Source organism: Chanos chanos, chromosome 13, assembly GCF_902362185.1.
Source record: "Chanos chanos chromosome 13, fChaCha1.1, whole genome shotgun sequence".
Classification (NCBI taxonomy): Eukaryota; Metazoa; Chordata; class Actinopteri; order Gonorynchiformes; family Chanidae; genus Chanos; species Chanos chanos.
The window spans coordinates 19578740-19599401 of NC_044507.1; the positions used below are offsets into that span (position 1 = coordinate 19578740).

Here is a 20662-nt window from a genome sequence, read left to right on the forward strand (position 1 = left end):
TAGCTGTCACCCATCCAGTTGTGGAACTACTAAAGCCTTTCTAAATTCACTTGTCTTATTGGACTTCAGTGCTCCATGTTACACAACAGAGCGCCGGCTCACTACTGCGAGTCTGAGTCCTCCTGATCCGCCGTTTCTCACACAATGCTGTCCATTTTGGATCCAGTAACGCAGAGGCGATCAAATCGTCCGCTGTCAGCCATTATCTACAAATGTACATATTTCTGCACATTTTCTCTGGTGCTTTGTGTTAGGTTTCTGGCTGCTTTATCTGGCTTTGTTTTGTATGGCAATATTCTCTGTAGGAACTCCTACATTTGCCTTGAAGTTTTCCAGGTCCCTGAAGCATTGAATATTTCATGCTTTTACAATTTCGCTCTCCTTTTTTTTTCCCCCCTCCAACAATCTGGCAGCTTCTCTGTGGCTCATCTGCCCTAAGCAACCCGTTCCCTCCCCTCCCCAATTCCGAAATGTTAACAGATCACCTTTTTCACGCTCTATGTGAATTCATTAGGTACTGTCTAAATTAAGGCCGTGACACAGATTTAGAGGAAGAAAACAAGACCAGCTTCGCATTTAAGTGCCTTCTTCTTCAATTTGCCATTTTCCTGCCTCTACCTGCCCTTTAGCAGCTATTTCTGTCTTTGGCCTCGTATCTCAACACATCCGTGATTAGCAGTAGATTTTGGTGCGGCTCAATCTTTCCTTTGCAAACTCCTGGCCTTCACGTTTTACTCACAGAAGAGAGGAGAAACAGGGACGTTCTATGTATGCTTTTTTTTTTTTTTTTATTAATATATCACATGTAAGCTGTCCCATTTGACTACATTCATATGTGTATTGTTATGTTCTACCTATCTGTATTTACTCATTTCCTTGGCTGGCATTTGTCTTTCTTTTTGCTTTCGCTGCTGGACAGTAAACAAGAAGAACCGCGGATCAGCTGGTAAGATACTTTTGGGTTTTTTATGGAAATTTAATGAACTAGAAACATGTTCCTGCGCTAGTCAAACTAGCACATGTAAGTGTGTAATAGCATCAGTGATGAATTTACTGTCTGTATCCAAATCCTCATACAGGAGCCTGTGGTTCTGTTCTGCTTTGACGACTAAAAAGAGTTTTCAGAATTTGATTAAACGGAAACCTGACTGGAATCAGCCCACGTACACATCCAAAACGCAGACACGTTGCTCCATTGCTTACGTATAAGATATTTATTTTGTTAAATAATAAACATTCGACTAATCTTCGGCTATTGGCAGGAGCACGTTCCACATGGCGGAATTGTTTTAGTATTGATTAATAGCTGTCAGGGCCAGGCTGGGGGATAATAGGAGATAGTCTTGCATGTCTTGCCATGCCCAGAGTAAACTCCCGAGCAGCCGAGGACTCTCCCGGAGACTTCTGGGCAGCGATAAGGCCAATCTGAGGGGATGAAGTCACTATCAGCCGTCCAGAACGATGACCTAGAAGCCAAGCCAAGTATTCAGTTTGCAGCTTCATCTGACAGCAAATCCAACTAATGCAGTTATTTAAATCCAACACTCAGTGGAGAGGGCGAACAAGTGCAGGGAAGCAGATAATGCAACTTAATATTCATAAACTGATATAATTTGCCGAGATAAAAGGGAAACAGAATGGCCCGAAATAGTGCCGGAATATTCCCCAGAGTCGGGCCTGTGTAACAGAGTTTTTTGTTTTGTTTTGTTTTTTAACTTCTCGCCATATGAATTCTATCTCTAATCTCTGGACAGAGCTCTTTAACAGATCTCTTCCCGGCTTTCATTAAATTATTAGCTTCTAAAGATACTGGCGAAACAACAGAGGGCTGTTTTAGGGTGAAAAAACCTCAAGCAGTTATTTAAGGGAGCAGAGCCTACCTCTGACAATCAGATCACTCCAGAATGTTCTTCACACCTCCATCACTGTGGTGAAGCAGCACTTTCACTCTCACAGCTCTAAGAGCCAATATGATGCTTCTAATAATATCAGTCAGTAGTGCAAAAAGCTCTTCCGTCGGCAGCAGACGAGGACCGAGCTCCACGTGCTCCTGTTCCAGTGACTGTGACTGTGCCCATCCCCCCCCACTTCTTCTTCTTCTTCTTCCTCTTCCTCTTCTTCTTCCTCTTCCTCTTCTTCTTCTTCTTCTTCTTCTTCTTCTCCTTCCTCTTCTTCTTCCTCTTCCTCTTCTTCTTCTTCTTCTTCTTCCTCTTCCTCTTCTTCTTCTTCTTCTCCTTCTTCCTCTTCTTCTTCTTCTTCTTCTTCTTCTTCTTCTTCTTCTTCTTCTCCTTCCTCTTCTTCTCCTTCCTCTTCTTCTTCTTCTTCTTCCTTAGAAGTATGTACGAAGTTAACAAAAACATCTCATTCAAATATTGTGATATCCTATTATTAACATTAAAAAGCACATTGTGAGGTGGAGTACATGCAGTCTAGAGACAGGAAAAGTTGGTAACTTTGAACAAGTGTTACAAGAACATGATATTGATTTTAGTTTGTAGTTTGTAGTTTGCACATTTGTGCAGATGTATGTGCGTGTGATGATTCATTATAACTCTTGCAATATTGCTGTGTTCGCTTTTTATCATTTAGCATCTGTAACTGTTAAGGTTTTAAACGTAGGGCACGTTTTCTCTCTCTCGGACATTTATTTGAAGTGCACATTCTGACCACACATTTCCTCTCTCTCGGACATTTATTTGAAGTGTACGTTCTGACCACACATTTCCCTGCCGTTATATATGTGAGACACGGGCTGCAGTCAGCCTGACTAACCCTTACTCTTGCTTAGTGAGGTTACTGTTATTGTAAATGTTTAGCATTTTTCAGTCCAGCATCTCTGGAGGGGAATTAGCTGAATGATTGACTTTAGTTATTATTAAAGAAATACATCCATTTGTAACATGGAGACCAGAACCTGAACACACTGATTTCTCTCTACAGTTTTTTTTTTTTTTAACACTAATCTCTGTGCCATGTTTGTTATGACGTGACTGAATATTACACTTCCTGGTGACTACGCTTTCAAATGGACACATTCATCATTTTGAAGGGGTTCTTTTATGTTTTGTTTGCTGGTCAACGTGTTCAACAGTACTTGTGACTCCTGAGACACTGCAAACTTTTAACTTGAACATTTTCGAGAGAGATTAGAATTTGAAAGAGAGAGGGAACAGAGTTCAGTTCAGTTCCTCTACCTCCATCATGGCCTTTTTTTTTTTTGTCAAAGTCAACATCAAAGAGTTAGACTCTTGCATTTAACTCAGTGATAGAAACCCTCATTTCCATATGATTTCAATATTTTAACTATTCTCTAATTTCCTTTTACATGAATGAAGCTTATTTTAATAGTCACTCTTTAATTTTTTACAATTAGAATACAGATAGGCCCTAACTCATTTTAAAAATGTAAAAAGCATATTTTCATGGAAGAATGGTTCGGTATGAAAGTGCAATGAGGGAAGGAGAGACATTAGGACCCTCTGGACCATGGCATGGGTCTAGAGCCAAAAGATCAATTATTCAAAATATTCTCATCTGAGAGAAGCAGATATAAAACATGTCAAAAACACAAGAGCCGTACTCATTGGGTTTTCCAACCTCCAGAGACGGTTTTCAAAGGTGGTACCCATCCCTACCCAGGCCCAGATTGCCCTCTAACGTTGTGTTAATTAAGATAATTGATATATATTATTTATACCATCATCACAGCTGTAAAAAAAAAAGATGTGTTCGTATCTCAAATCAATGTTACATGCAAAAAGCTTCAAAATGAATCATTCCGAGTCATGTCGGCGAAGTGAGGCCAGTACCAACAAACCACAGTGTCTCTAATGTCTTTCATCCATCCACATCTTTCATCCAATCCAGTTCTCAACAATCAATCACATCTACAGCAGCAGGTATCGACAGGTCCTTTTAAGTGTATGTTAACCCTCTCTCTGTATCTCTCTCTCTCTCTCTCTCTCTCTCTCTCTCTCTCTCTGTCTGTCTCTCGCTCTCTCACTCTCTCTTACTCTCTTTCTCACTCTCTCTCTCTCTCTCTCTCTCTCTCTCTCTGTCTCTCGCTCTCTCTCTCTCTCTCTCTCTCACTCTCTCTCTCTCTCTCTCTGTCTCTCTCTGTCTGTCTCTCGCTCTCTCACTCTCTCTTACTCTCTTTCTCTCTCTCTCTCTTTCTCTCTCTCTTTCAGACTCCGATGCTCCAGCAGACCCTGTGGCTCCAGTAATCATCATTCCCCCCAGGAACACCACCGTGGTGGCAGGGGTCAGCGAGGTTACGCTGGAGTGTGTAGCTAATGCACGGTGAGTAGAAGATTCTAGAAATGTACACGTCAGCCCAGTCCATTTGCCATGAATTAGGTCTGCAGGTACATAATTATCAGATTCACCATATACAAGATATCCATCTGTGGGAACCTGAAGTCCTCTTGAAGCCAATTGACGAATGGCTCATACGAAATTGGTACATACACACTTGCATTAAGACTCAAAATAGATGTAGAAACATTGTGTTCATATTTTTCATGGTGGTCTTGTCTGGTTAAAATGAGCTTATTCTTGTATACTCTTTTTCGTGCCAAGCTTTTATAAATATTTATGTTATGAAGGACAGACACACACACACGCACACAGACATACTCACAGACACACACATAGACACACACACATTCGTATTTTTCCCAATATCTTTGCTTTGTCTCTCTTTGCAGGCCAGTGGAAAAGTTGAGTTTGGTGTGGAGGAGGAACGGGGTGGAGGTGACCAGCGGAGTGGGTTCCTTCGGGCGAAGGCTGACTATCGTCAACCCCACCTCGGCCAGCGTGGGCCTATACGTGTGCGAGGCCTCTTTACTGGACAGCAGCGTGAAATCCGCGGAGGCCAGAGCGTTCCTTTCCATTATAGGTAAGTCCTCTCCAGCAGAGCTTCCTTTCACTCCTCGGCTCACCGCTCCGCTGCACAGCCCTGTCGTGCTCGCGTTTAGCCACGGCGGCTAATCTACCGCCAGGCTCTACCGCCTGAGCGTCCGCTGTTCACGACTCGGTACTGCGCCGCCTACGAGCGCCGTGGTGTCGTGGTGTAGAAGCTGTCTGAAGACAGTTCCCTGTGCCTCCGCCTGAACCAGCGCGAATTAGTAGTATATGCCGCCAGTCAGCTTTTGTTTTCCTCCCCGGCCTTCTGCACGCTGAAGGTATTCTAATCATTGTTCTCACGCTCCCTTCAGTAATATCATTACACGTTACTCTCAGCTCAGTCTACAGGACAAAAACAGAAGAATGTTTTTTTTTCCCTTCTTCTTTTCAAACGATGCGATTCATTTACACTTAATCTTTTTTCTTTAAGTAATATGAGGTTGAAGAAGAAAAAAAACAAACAAACAAACAAACAGAAACAAAATGAGTAACGGTGCTGTATTTGTTCAAAATGAACACCTGTTTTTAATTATTTCTAGTGCCTAATTGAAAGCGGTTAAGCATTTTCCGGTATAGGCGTCTTGTTTGTCTGGTAATTAGTGTGTTCCTGTCAGTTATATGAAGACCAGAATGAACAACAGATTAAAAGAAATGGGCTCAGTTTGTGACCGTTAAAACCATTGGCGTAGTTATTTCCATTACAGTTAGCATTGTAAAAGCTAGGGGAAACGAAAAGCAATCTTCTTTAGTGGATTAAAAGGCCTTAATTGTCTTGGCATGTGACGAGAAAATCCGTTCAGGAAAAATACGAACGCACCACCCCATTCAAGTTAAAGGGTCTTACTTTTTTTTTTCTCCGTGACATTCAATTAACTGTCACAGTCTTAATTGATATTACTCTAAACTGATTACACCTGCACATTTCCCCTTTAATATCACTGCCCTCCGCCACTGATGACATCCTGACGAACAACGCATCGTAATATATTTCCACAGACTGGTTTCAAATGGAGACCGCTGAGATACACAGAGCTTTGAGTGTTTAAGTTTCATACGCGTTGGTTTGTCAGTATCCGTTTGTATTGAGCTGTTCTGTCAGGTGCTCCGTTTATTCGTTCATATTGCTAAAGTCCCGTACGTACAAATGAGAGAAGACACGCGTGACCCGATGAATATGAGTTTGAGACCATTGCGTTGTTTGAGATATGGAAGACAGAACGTGATAAATGTGCAACGTCAGTGTGATATCACCCATAATTCAGGAGTGCAGTGGCTGTTTGAGTGGTTGTCTACATTAAATTTCAAATCTGTACATATGCATTAAGTCATACAATGTGAAGATATGTAAATATGTAAAGAACCCAAAAAAAAAGGAAGGGGGGGGGGTTCAGCGACCTGTGGCATCTAAAAAGACATGACAGTCAGCCAGTGCCCCCCCCACCCCCCCCCAGCAGTGTGTATCACGGTTCTCTACTCACAGCTGTAATATTCAAACTGTAGAGTGATTAACATTTAGGAAAGCCTTTTGGCGATTTGTCCTGATTTAGTGTCTAAACAATTGAAAGGAGGTAGTGGAGAAATGAGAAAAGATAGAGGAAACAAAAAGACAACAGAGAGGATGTTAACAAGTTGCGATGTTTGTGGAACAGATGTGTGATTACAACCTGTCATGCCGTGGAACACACCTAAAGAACACGTGTCAACACAGTCTCACACACCATCTGTTCACATAGACACACACACATACACAAACACACGCGTGCGCGCACACACACACACACAGAATGCATGTGTGCTTAAAGCTTGTTGTTGTTGAATCAACCCACTGTGTACCTCGTTTTATCCCGTGACTGACTCAATCTAAACTTATCCAAGCCTGAATTTCACGCCAGTGACTCCGGTGTGTTAGAGATAGCACCCGCCCTAACAACCTAAAAATCTTTTTTGTTCATTTTTTTTTTTTCTTTTTTTCCTTTCTCTATTTCGAAACGTTGCAAACGCAACTGTTTGAACTCGGTAGGAGGCTTTGAACCTTTGAGAGAGATCTCAGCGTATATCTTTGCTTTTTTTTGTTGTTGTTGTTGTTGTTGTTGTTGTTATTGCATTCATTTGATAAACGAAATTATACACAGCATTTTCTGTTCCTTTCTCTGTTAAGTGATGTGCGTGAAATGTACTTAAAAGACAGGGATGTCTCAAGCTATTGATGAAGAATGCGTTTCACTCAAAGCTCGTGATGGAGGGGAGATGCCTTTTTGGGGTATGACTTTTGTGCCTGTGCTTTAAAACAAGCCTGTTTGCATGTTACAGAGGGCCCTTACTTTACTGCGGAGCCCAGGAGGAAGATTATGGGAGAGGTGGAGAAGACGGTGGACATCCAGTGCCAAGCACGAGGTGAGCGCTTCGCCCCCGGTCGCACGGATCTCGACAAAAACCTGCGGAGGAGTGTGCGTTTCATCCGCTGTTCGAATAACCGTGTTCTCAGTACACTACATTACAGCTTCTCCCGCTAAACTCTTATGACCGGGGCACATCACAAAAACCACTCAGTGCTTTTACACTACGCCACAGTTCTGTAATGAATAGCATTATATAAAAGCATTTAGCATAATTTCATCTCATTGTCTGCACTTGTGCCTCTGCCTCCTCCTGCAATTTACAGTGAGCTGCACAAACCCATCAGACAGATATATATTACCGAAAATGGAAAGGAGAAAAAAAAACTACATCCTTTACTAGGAGGGCAATCACAAAATAGTTATGGAGTGATTCATAAAAATCTTTACATTTCAGAGGATGTCAGTGTCACGCCGCTATAAGATGAATGTTGTCCTTTTCAGAGAAGTTTATGGGTTTTTGTTTTTGGGTTGTTTTTTCCTATGAGAGATATGCCATCGATGGGAAATGGCCAGCGCCGTTATCATTATGTGCAGGTGAAAAAAAATGGACAGCGTGATGGTATTGGTTTTCTGCCAGAAAATATTCTCCATCGTTCCCTGTGAATTTCCTAATGGTGTTGAAATGGAAGGTCAGTCCAACGGTTAGAACTATACTTTAACGATATTTGTCAGTGCAGGTTCAAGCTACGCGCGGCCGGAAAAAATTAGCCCCTTTAGAATCTGATGGACTGAGAGAAATAAAATAGCAAACTCAGTCAGAGGATCTTCCTGAGTCTAAAGTGAGATAAATCCATTATTTTTCTCATGTCCTGCTGCTCTGAGGTTTTTTTTTTTCCCCTTTTTTTATTCTTCTTCTTGTTTGTATCTGCTCCCGGAAAAAAAAAAAGAAAACTTTTTGTTTAGAAATGTTCCTACTCTATGCTTTAGCAAATGAAGTCTGAAGGCACTGATGCTGTGAACGCTGACTCTAAAACACATTTCCAGATGCTCCCACACTGCCTCTCTGTCTGATACAACCCACCTCAGCTGTAGACAGTTTGGCGTTGGTGTTGACCTTCGAACGTAAAGGCATACTTAAAAAAAAATGTCAAAAAGGACCACAGTCAAATTTTGCCTTTGCCGTATTCTTCTTGTAATTAACCAGTGCCTCAGATTTGCATTTCAAAAAAGTATATGAAGCTGTTTGGTCGCAATTATTCTTGTTTGGCCCTGCTGAAGGTGTTAGCTCCAATGTCAGGCCTTCTTTGGAAAAGTGTATTTTTTTAACAGAGAAAAACAAGTCAGGTTGTGGTCCCTTTCGACATTTTTCAGGCACATCCTTGAACAAACAAACAAGCAAAAAAAAAACAAAAAAAAAACAACAACATCTGCTGTTTGTTGGGGTTTGCGTTTGCCTCACATCGAGAGGCCCATGATACACCTGATAAGCATGAACGCTGGAGACTGAGTGAGCTGGAGCAGTATGGTTCTTTGGCCCTCTTATGAAGCGCACTTGGAGCCACTACGAGCGATGATTTTCTCCGTCAGCAGCTCTCAGCTGTTACTCATAAACTGTCCCGAGAGCGTGCTCTCACGTCGGTTGTTGGAATGTTCTGGAGAAGTGTTCTAGCAGAGCCCTCTGATCGTCTTCATTTTTACTTTGATGTAATTTTGATGGAACATAGCCAACGGGCTGCAAAATGAAACGTGTGTGTGTGTGTGTGTGTGTGTGTGTGTGTGTGTGTGTGTGTGTTTGTGTGTGTGTGTGTGTGTGTGTGTGTGTGTGTGTGTGTGTTTGTGTGTGTGTGTGTGTGTGTGTGTGTGTGTGTGTGTGTGTGTGTGTGTGTTTGTGTGTGTGTGTGTGTGTGTGTGTGTGTGTGTGTGTGTTTGTGTGTGTGTGAATGTAAGGTACATGGCTTGAGCTTGTGAGGTCTTCGTGTCTTCAGCTAATCCAGCAATCAGATCTGTTCAGTCACAGGGGACACAGGGACATGTGTTGATTTAACGTCATTGACATGAAGTGGATCCAGTCGTGCAGGTGCAAGTGTATGTGTGTGTGTGTGTGTATGTGTGTGTGTGTGTTTGTGTGTGTGTGTGTGTGTGTGTGTGTGTGTGTGTGTTTGTGTGTGTGTGTATGTTTGTGTGTTTGTATGCATGTGTGGTGGTTATCCATCAGTCAGCACTCCGGAAGAGCAGGAAGTACTTTTGGTTCCCTCTTTTCTTCCCTGGGTAGTTTTTTGCCCAGCACACTTGTTATTCTTTTGGTGGTTGTGTCTGACCTTCTGAACTTCTCCTGACTTTTATCTCATAGGAGTGCCAGTGCCTAAGATGGAGTGGTATAAGGATGCAGTGCCTCTCAGTAAGCTGAACAACCCACGCTACAAGGTCATATCCAGCATGGGACTACAGATTAGGAAAGTTCAGGCCAGTGATGCCGGAATCTTCCAGTGCTTTGCGAGGAACTCGGCTGGAGAAACCCAAACCCACACATACCTGGACGTCACAAGTAAGTCACCGGAAAGGTCGAGAAACGTTTCGATCAGGACACTGATAAAATACGTTATTATCCTTTTTTTTTCATTTTAATCGTGTCACTAAGTGTCGCGCTGGCAGTTCAGACATTGCGAAGCGTGTTTGATGAGACCACCTGTGCTCCAGCTCAGTGTTTTTGCACCCTCCCCCGTGTAACGAAAAGCGCTGTCATGTAACCTCCAGTCATGTGATTTCTCAACATGCTAGATAAGAAAGAGTGTAATCCCCTGGGGAAGCTGTTCATCTCCTGTTGATTACCTGGTGGTGTTTTTTTTACCACCACAACCCCCCCACCCCCCACCTCACCTCACCTGATCTTTGTTCTGGGAGCGCAGGAATCAGCTCTCTGAGACGTTTGCTCATCAAGCGGATAATTATGTGAACCCGACATGTGCAAACTTTGTGCAACAATGATTTTCATTTAAGAGCAATGCCCTTGAAGAGCATTTCTGATTACTAATCGTCGTCTCTGGGTGACTTTTTGGTTGTTGTTTTTTTTTTTGGTCTTGTTTTTTTTTTTTTTTGTTAAACCCTACTGTATGTGACTCGCTCTTTAACGAGATCACAGATAACTCATGACTAACACTTATCGTGTTCTGATATCGTACGGCAAAGTAGACCCATGTTTGAAAAAGCAGATGATGACTGCAGCTCCTGGTTATCTCTTGGGAGCAGACAATCTTGTATTGACCAGACTTGGCCATGTCCTGGTAAACTGATTGTGTGTATCTGGACCACTCATTGACCAGCGGTTCAATCAAAGCCACGTTAGTCTGTGTCCTGGCTTTATTGCTCCTTCATCTATAGATCTGTCTCATGTTAAAGTGATCAAGGACAATGCAGAGAATTAAAACCCCATCAGGCTGCAACCACTCACCGTTCCCCTCGGTCCCTTGAGAAAATAAGAAATAAATAAATGAATAAATAAAGCACCGCACAGATTTCCCTCAGTGGATACAGAGCTGCTCAGAAAATGAATGTCTTCTTATGACTCCACACTCAAAAAAAAAAAAATATATATATATATACACACACACACACACACACACACATACACACACACACCATACACACATATATATATGTGTGTGTGTGTGTGTGTGTGCACCAATGGCTGTTACCACACTCTACTACAACACAGACCATAGATTGCAAATAATACGCATTATAATACACAACACAAATAATACACATTAGTCTCTTACTGCATATTGTCTTTTTTCAAAAATAGGAGACACTGCGTTTCTTATATATTATGATATATTCATTAGATTTGCATATATGAAAACAGATGGAGTGTGAGCTTATGGGCGTTAACCACCGCAAAAGTTCAGCCTCAGAAATTGAGCCGTAATGGGTTTTACTTTCTCCTCTTGATGACTTCAAATTGATACGGCGCAGAATGGAAGGCCGCGTTCTGATAATGCTGTTTTCCTCATGCTCTCTACCGGGGAACCACACACTCTGTAAAATGAGTACACAGGTTTGCTCATTTACACATTCCCTATCCATTAAAAAAAATAGAAAATGACCTACCAACTCCACAATGCCGCCATTAGCCACACACAATCAGAGCTCCATAATTGGATTCTTACCGATTGTTTACAGTCTCTTATTCAAAATGCAAAATTCATAAAATAAAAAAAAAAAACAGTAGGAAAAGCCTACATTCCTCTGTCTCTCTGTTTCCCTTGTCAGAACATCACTACATTACCACAGCGCGAATGAAAGCGTAGACAGAATCGCCTTTTAATTTAATTTCCTGTTGTTTGGTCCGTGGAATAATAATCATTTTAGGGCGTGTGGGAGTACGGTGGTTCAGGAACGGGTGGGAAGAGGAGGGGGGGTGGGGGAGGGGGGGGATTTTGGGGAGGCGCTTAATCTGCCAGATTGGCTGACGCTGTTTGTGGATTCCGCAGGTATGGCCCCGGCTTTCACCGCAGGCCCGGAAAACGTCACGGTAACCGACGGCGCCGTGGCGACCTTCACCTGTCAAGTATCAGGGGCCCCCAGACCAGCGATCATTTGGAAAAGAGGTAACCGCCCCCCCCCTTTCCCCTCCTGCGGCCTCGCAAGAGATCACACTTAATCAGGTGCGGTCTAGTTTGGGTATCAGTATCAGTCAGAGGGGATCAGCTCGGCAGAGAAAGAGAGAAAAAAACCTAAAGGTTCATTTGTATTGTCAGACCCTAGATTCACTGCAGTAGCTGGGACCATTAAGCATGTTTACTGCTTGGCACTAATGTGAGAATAAACATGGCTACAAAACAAAACCCCACCCCCGCTGCCTCTGACGATTTGTTTGCTTATTTATTTATTTTTCTACACGAGTCTTTTATTTTATCTCTTTACACCAAGTCGTGGGTTTCCTCAGCATTTGAATTTCTTTGGCGGTAGCTTACATTGATTAATAAAGTAATATATGTTGTGCTTCAAAGGAAAACCTTTATAAAAGGTTCTTTCTGGCAGCTGACTAACAACAGAAAAGATAATTTCATGCAAGACTGACACAAATCTGCTATTATATTTTACCACTGTTCCTTCTTTATTCATGAAGTCATTTCCACAGCCTTTCCAATTATCATTTCTACATATATACAATACAGCTGTTGCTAACAAGGCAGGCTGTCTACCAAGGATTTCCTCCTGGGAAACCTTAAAGCTCCTAATAAAATCATTCCGAGCTGAACGATTACACATGGAGATGCTCCTCTAATCCACTGGCTGGTGAATAACTATGTGTGTGTGTGTGTGTGTGTGTGTGTCTCACAGACTCTCAGATTCTAGCCAGCGGCTCGATGCAGATTCCACGCTTCACGCTTCTTGAGTCAGGAGGGCTTCAAGTCAAGCCCGTGGTCCTGCAGGACACGGGAACATACACCTGCTTTGCCGCCAACACGGAGGGAACCGTCAACGGCAGCGCCACGCTCACAGTCTGGAGTAAGAGCCGCGTACAGCCACTCCTGCTCAAACACACGAGCTCAGCTTCTGTTACCATTAAACAAAAGCAGCATTGACACAGAGAAAGAACCCGATTCATCTTTTTTTTTCTAGTCCAGACTAGAGGTATAAACAGTTAGCTGTAAAACTGTGGAGAGTAATGGTGTTTCACTATTAGACAAAAAGCGGTTCCTGGCTCTGTGGCTCGGTTATCCAGAGTTGCCAGTCGTCCCAGTCTGAAGTTTGGCCAGCCCTGAGCGCCAGTCTGATGTGTCTTCCTGTTTGTGATTGACTCTCTTTGTCCCCCCCCAAGGTCGCACCTTCATATCGCAACTGCCCACGGACCGGCGCGTTATTAAGGGGACGACAGCGATTTTAGAGTGCGGAGCCACCCACGACCCCCGTGTGGCCGTTAGGTAAGGGAGGGAGGTTGACGTATGAGTGCATGTGGGCAGCATCCTTTTTTTCCTGCCATGTTCCCTCACACACACAGACACACACACACACAAATGCATACACACACACACACACACACACACACACACACACACACACAGAGCTCTATCTATTACAGCTATAATGTTAATGCAGAGCGTCAACCCTGTCCACTGTAAAGTCGATTCAAAATATAATCTGTTATACTGTAGAGTTAATTCAGCGCTAATATGAGGAAATCAGTTTAATGAGGTAGACTTCCTTCACCACACTACTCCTACCACCATCACTGGCCCTACCGCTGTGTCTGACAATGATGAAATCCTCTCTCTTTCTCTCTATGAGTCCCTCAGTCACTCTCCCCCTCTCCCCCCCCCTCTCTCTCCCTCTCTCTCCCCCCCTCTCTCTCCCTCTCTCTCTCTCTCTCTCTCTCTCTGTCTTCCTTGCTGTTGCTCTTTCTCTCCCTCCCCCCTATTGCTCTCTTTTTCTCTCCCTCTCTGTCACCCCCATCTTTCCCGCTGTGTGTCTGTGTGTGTGTGTGAGTATATGTGTGTGGTTCTCTCTCTCTCTCCCTCTCTCTCTCTCTCTCTCTCTCTCTCTCTCCCCCTCTCTCTCTCTCTCTCCTCCTCTCTCTCTCTCTTTCTGTCACTGAGTTCACCTCTCTGTGTATTGCATGGCAGGTATGTTTGGAGAAAGGATGGCGAGTTGGTGAGCCAGTCCAGAGGGGGGGCGCATCACTTTGCAGGAGGGCTCTCTGCACATCAGTCAGACCTGGTCCGGGGACATCGGCGACTACACCTGCAACGTCATCTCTCAGGCGGGAAACGACTCCAAGTCCGCCCGCCTGGAAGTCATGTGAGTGGCCTAGCACCCCCAAGTCCCTTCGCTAGGCTAGTCGTGCTAATGCACACTTCCCACCTTCCCTGTTCCTCACACGTCACCTTCTGCTGGTGTGCCATAACTCACTTCTCAATTTAGCAGCTTCTGCTCTCTGTCACCCTGATGTTGGAAACATGTTACTTTTCTCTGCATGGCAGTCTGTTTTCATCTGTGTTTGCTGAGCGCCGGCGCTCTCCAGAGGAACAGTCACACCACCCAAACACTCCATCTCATATGCTTCACTGCAGCCTGGACACCAAGCTAGCTCACCCACTACCTCTCAGTTACTCGCTAGGGGACTGACAGACTGTTAGATTCTCTCCACCTGCTTTTATGCTCCGCTGTACTCTGTCTGTCAATAGAGAGCAACAAAAACTTTTTTTTTTTTTGGTATGTAATTTTCTTGTTTTTTTTTTGTTTTTTTTCTTGAAGCACACTGTCCCTTGGCGTATTACATTCAGCAACTGCCCCCCCCCCCTTCCCCCGCCCACAATCTCGCTTGGCAGAATCTGACTCCCAGCTGGAGTTTGTATATTGACCTTTTTTTGTTGTGCTTTTTTTTTGTCTCTACCCTTTTTTGTCTGGTTTCCTGCTACTTCTCTTCATATCTCCAATTTATCAGAGGGCTGCTAATTGCAGCACTGAAAAAGACATTTTCCCAGTCAAAAAAAGAGCCTTAAAAAAAAAAAAAAAAGAAAGAACGAGATTCCGGAGACGGAATGGTATTTTACTAGTAATTCACAGTTTTCACGTGTTTGTAATCTAAGAGTCATCAGTCGTTGGTTCTTGTCAAAAAAACTTTGTCAACAGTGTGCCTTCAGAGAATGAGCTACCCATCAATAAAGAAAATGTTGACCTTTAGCTGACTGTTTAAATGGGCAGTTGCCCTCCGTCAGGGCTGTTTACAGATCTGCCTCTGATAGATGTGTTGCCTCTCGGCTCCGTAGCCCAGTCCCCAAAGCCGGGGCCCAAACTTTTTTTTAGCTTTTCCGAGCTGAACAACTACCCATGCTGAAACTTTGGTTTATTTGATTCTGAAAGCTTGTTTTGCTTCTCTTTTAACCACAGTCTGACAGAGAATAAATCCTTTTATAATCTTTTTTGCAGATAAACATGCTGGAAGGCAGCAGTAACGGGCAGACCTGTGTTTTGTGCACTGTCTGTGAAGCTGATGTCCTATGGGAGTTAAAAAAAAAAAAAAAACTCAGCGATTTGTTTATATATAGGCTGGCAGCGGCCTCATTAAACGTTTAAGAAAACCTCCCATTAGATGACGAGGAGGAATCAGACACCTTGTCATGTGGGAATGTCCCCAGTGGTTTAAATCAGGCGGCCGTGTTTTTCTTACTGCCTGGTATCTCACCTCACTCTAGCAAAATTGCAACTCAACCAGCGCAGGCTAGTCAGAAAAAAGGAGAGAGAGAGAAAGGAAGAGAGAGAATGGTTTCAGCCAGACAAACTTAACATTTTTGTAACTACATTTGGTATTTTTGCCTCTGACATGATCTGATATTTTAACGTTTAATTGACGGTTTCAATTCAGTTCGATTCAGTATTCAGCAATCAAAATGGATTTTCTAACACTACTATGTTTTCATTTGTGGGCACACAGTACAGTCAGAACTTTGTTTCGCATACCTTAAAGCCAAATCGTTTTATACACATGAACAACTTTCATTTGTTTGTGAACTGGTGAATATAAGGAATTCACGAGGTTGCGCTCTTAGTTTAAAAGAACACAAAGACGTGATGAAACCTCTAGCTTTGCTTATCCTCTCCGCGGGTTTAATTTAGAAGGAGAAAACAAACTTTCCAAGATCTGTTGGCCCCTTGATGTGTGGGCTTGAGCAGGAATTTTACTCTCCCCAGAAATGATTAATAAAGCAATCAATAAAAGAAAGAAAAAAAAATCAAAATCAAAATGAGCAGAGCACAAAATAAACGCCTGCCTCCAACTGCTTGTGAGATTGGGGCTGAATGTGGAATCAGACTCTTTCTTTGAACATGCTAGAGCTAGGGAAGCAGAAACAGACAAAACGTGAGGAGATCTGAAGCTCCGCGGCCCACTGGGAAGGTCTATAGTAAAGCCATAGCTGGAATCTTAAACAGACCTGTTGCGGGGAGGCTGGTCTCCTGTGGAAGTGTTTTCTCCAGACACAGTAGATGTTTTTCTCTCTCTGTCTCTCTCTCTCTCTCTCTCTCTCTCTCTCTTGTTTTTTTTGTCTTAGGACAACTGTATTCTGCTTGTTTTTGACTGTTTTTCTCTCCTCTTGTCTTCCTTATCTCCACTTATTGTTCCCACGCAGTGAGTTACCTCACTCTCCGCGGAGCCTCCAGGCCAGCCTAAACGCCACCGACAGCCGCAGCGTGGACCTGTCTTGGACGAGACCCTTCGATGGAAACAGCCCCTTGCTACACTATGTGGTGGAACTCTCAGAGAACAGTAAGCACGAGCCCTTGTCAGCAGCCATCCACAGACAACTATCCAGTGTGACCCCACCCACCTCCCGGCACCCCACCCCCACCCCCAACATCCTTCACTATCACATTGACGCAGTCGATGGCCAACTACCTCAGCACAACTAAATTAGCAGAAAGTGTTAGATAATCTATCGACCCATCTGTCTATCTCACATGCTCTCTCTCTTTCTAACTGGGACTAGTATGTTCATGCCTCCAGATCAGTTCATATGCTACCACTCAGGAGGGTGGCTAGTCGGTATTCCTGGACACTGAAAGCTGATCTTGGATAACTACTGCAGGTGTTTAAAGACTGTGCTACGTGTGAGCTAAGGTTTACAAAAGCAAGTAGGGGAAAGAAAGAAAGAAAGAAAAAAAAAGCCATCCTGGACCACGCAGATTGATCTCCTCTGGCTGGAAGTGGACAGTGAAAAATGTGCTTTTGTTGGCGGCGTAGATTACTGGTGGTTGGTGTGTAATGTGTCTGGGAGCTCCCATTAGAAACACCTATCTCAGGAAGTGAGAAAAGCATGGTCTTTTCTCAAGGGCTATTTCTCTGTCATAACTGCCCTTCGATTCATCTTCACTAGGAAAAGTTTCCCCACATCTGAAGGGAAGGAAAGGGCACCAAAAGTGTCTTTTCTTATCAAATTAATTGTATTAATAGTTTAACATTGTCTTCCGTGAAAAAAAAAAGAAAAATTCTGCTTTAACAAAATATCTCTTTAATGTCCTTTGATCTGAAACTCACGCTGATCAGCGCAGCGTGATGGTCCGTATAATTTCCTCTGTAATTTCGCTAAAGAGCTTGATGTTGATCATTAAGTATTAATAACAGCCCACTTGCATTCTGTTCGGGAACTCGGAGAAGTTGAACTTCGTGTCTGATGAAGAAACCACAGATCTAAGTGAAAAAAAAAAAAAAACCAAAACAAGGCAAAGCATGTAGTGTTTGTTTTAACTAGTGGTGGTCTTCCTCTGAACTGAGCCCAATTACAATTACATAAGTTCATAAGCGGCATGTTACGGGGTGTGTTAAAGTGAGGGTGTCTGGTTTTCCTGCTCTTTTGATTAAGCTGTGATTGTTTTGTTTGTTTTTTGTTGTTGTTGTTGTTGTTCTAGATTCCCCTTGGAGAGTTTATCTGCCAAATGTGGACCCCACCCTGACTAAAGCCGTGGTGACCGGGCTCACCCCAGCTCGTACCTACCAGTTTAGGGTGTGTGCTGTCAATCAAGTGGGGAAGGGCCAGTACAGCAGCGAGACCAACAGGTGAGACCAACCAGACCCACTGGTTACCCCATCATCTGCTCTGACTGCACCACACCTATGTCATGTCAGACCAATTCACCACTGAGATGATACTGAATATCAGTCAGGACCAGGGGTGTAATGTAATGGTACACAGAAGTCATGGTTCGGTTCCCACCACGGTTTTGACATCATGGTTTGGTACAAGTTTGGTACAACGGGGAAAAAGCAACAAAAACCCCCAGATATGTAAGGCTAGGTTTCTTTCATTTATTTTGAACAGACAGTAGCCGAGTGCAAGTTACAGTTTGTTCCACCTAGTGTCATATAGTCCTCCCTGAGGTGGTTGGTACAGCCTGTAGTGCATTAAAGGTGCCATAGAGTGGAAATTACGATTTTCCTTGCCCTTTTGAATTCACTGAGATGAATATGCTATGGAAACATTGTCAAAGTATGAGAACATGCATTCTCCTCCTACAGCCATACGATCTATGTGAAGAAAACAAGCCTGTACAGCCCGTTCTGAATTCCATGTGTTTATGACATCAAAACTGCACAGGGCTGCCTACAGCAGCGTGTAGCCAATCATAGGCGATTGACAGCCAGCATTTCTATCTGTTATTCACTAAGAATAATTTCAAGAATGTACCAGTAAATAAGGACATAAGGTCCTTGAAAACTTATGTCATCATATGTTTGTACCACAATCAGATCCCAAATCTTAGAGAGAAGAGAACAACCCAACTATGAGAGAGTGAAATGAGAGACTCGCGCTTGTGAAATCTGGTCCCGCATTGCGTTCCTCAGTCTGTGCACATAGGCCACCGTGTATTCTCCGTACGACTGCAAGCCCCGAACCGTTACGTCCATGCCATGACGGTTCGGGACGAATACATGTACCGGTCCACCCATAATCAGGACTCTATCATGCTTTGTCACATGTAGTTGTTTTGTGTTGTTTAGTATTGCACTTTTCTGTTGGAGTTAGTCCACATTAAGAAATGGAACCGGAGGCTCAGTTATGAAAGATGCTTTGAAGTACTTGACTTGTGGAGAGAAATCTACGAAATATGGGGTAAAAAACAGAATATGGTAGTGTGGGCATCCGAGTAATTTTTGCCTATCCTTGAGTGTTCCAGAACACATCATTATAGTGCTGATGTAAATGTACAATTGACATATTTTTATCTCTCTCTCTCTCTTGTTGTATGTTGCTTTAAATATTCAGCCAAGTGTTTGCAGTGAGAGTTTCAAAGTGCACTCTTTTTAACGTTGCGTAGTCCCACACCTCTCACTGAGTCTTAGTGAAACAGCATGGAATCGCAACACAAAGCTGTCAGGTCTCTCTCTCTCTCTCTCTCCCCCTCTCTCTCTCTCTCTCTCTCTCTCTCTTTCTTGCTCTCTCCATCTCTGGCTGTGAGTGGCAGCCCTCCTCTATCACCTCAGCTTCTAATAGGAGCACACAACTGTACTTTTTTTTTTACAGGCCCACAGCTGTGGGTGGCAGACACCTCTCTCCAGCTGCCTGCTGAAACTGTTATCAGCAGAAGACATGCTAAAACATGGCAGTTCTGCTCTGAGGGGAAAAAAATGGCACTTTCTCTCACGTTCAATAACATCTTCACACTTTCAAATGAGTCATTTCTATTCATCTTAATAATGAGCTTTGCATCCAAAATATGTACAGAGTTTTGTCCATGTCCACTGGCTGACAGAAAGAAAGAAAGAAAGAAAGAAAGAAAGAAAGAAAGAAAGAAAGAAAGAAAGAAAGAAAGAAAGAAAGAAAGAAAGAAAGAAAGAAAGAAAGAAAGGATATTGAGAAAATATACACAGAGTTGTGTCCATGTCTACTGGCTGATGTTTGCTCAAAGAAAGAAAGAAAGAAAGAGAGGATATTGAGAAGAAATGTATTCTGATAGGAGAATAAATGACTTGAGCCCAGTGAAATTGTTTTGGTTTCCAGCCTTTAGCCCCTGCTGTGGGGAGCAGAAGTTTCATTTACTTTGTGAGGATAAAGAAAGTGCTGTAGTAGATCCAAACAGTCATTAATAAGGAGACCAGGGGAAGCCAAACAGTCTGGCTTACTCACACTCAAAACATATATTATGTTATATATGTTATACAGATTACAAATATTATGTTATATGTATGTATACAGATAACAGTCATATAGCCAAGACATTAGGTAACGTCTTATAAAGATAATTCCAAACATTTTAAAAGAACCTTCTGGAAATGGCTCAATACAAAGAAAAAAAAAGTATATGTTGTTTTGGAAAGATTCGTATGAATTGAATACTCATAGTATTCAATCGTAACACTCCCAGTGGAAGTTTTCTGAGAGCTTTTGCAGAGTCTTAAGCCACACTCCTCTATTAGAAGACTCATCCAAGCACCTCCCTGACTTTAAGACCTCCTGGCTGAAGATATATTTGTTAACTTTTCTTGAAATTTAAGAACATCTCCCAAATTAATCTTGGGCTAGAGGTGTGATGAGCGACCTTATTAAAATATAAACAGTAACAGGAGTAACTTAATACCAATATCACCTCAATTAATACTTAAGTTTTACTGAACATTCATATTTGAATCATTTAATAGCTTTACTTAGATATTACGGGTTTTTTCTTTTCTTCAGTGCTGAATAAATGATAACCAGTTTGAGCCTGTTTGCCAGATTAATCGCCTGAGTCCTTAACAGAACTGTGAAAATGGTCATTTTAAACAATGTGCCTCCAACTATAGGTACTCTGTGGGTTGTCTTCATATTTTGCTCTCTTTCTCTCTCGCTCTTTCTCTCTCTCTCTCTCTCTCTCTCTCTCTCTCCCTCAATTTACCACTATGAGTTGGTTTGGTATGAAACGGTCAGTAAAATTAGATTTTT

At 42.8% G+C, this 20662-nt stretch overlaps 1 protein-coding gene across 1 annotated transcript in view; it reads left to right on the plus strand.

Moving 5' to 3' along the window:
• sdk1a (sidekick cell adhesion molecule 1a) overlaps positions 1 to 20662 on the plus strand; it is a 196997-nt gene that overhangs the window by 125791 nt on the left and 50544 nt on the right. Inside the window, 11 exon segments of the mRNA XM_030790503.1 lie at positions 4188 to 4299; positions 4707 to 4897; positions 7216 to 7299; positions 9595 to 9789; positions 11735 to 11851; positions 12588 to 12755; positions 13069 to 13171; positions 13871 to 13901; positions 13903 to 14045; positions 16376 to 16512; positions 17652 to 17799. Of these exon segments, the coding sequence (XP_030646363.1) occupies positions 4188 to 4299; positions 4707 to 4897; positions 7216 to 7299; positions 9595 to 9789; positions 11735 to 11851; positions 12588 to 12755; positions 13069 to 13171; positions 13871 to 13901; positions 13903 to 14045; positions 16376 to 16512; positions 17652 to 17799 (1429 nt within the window).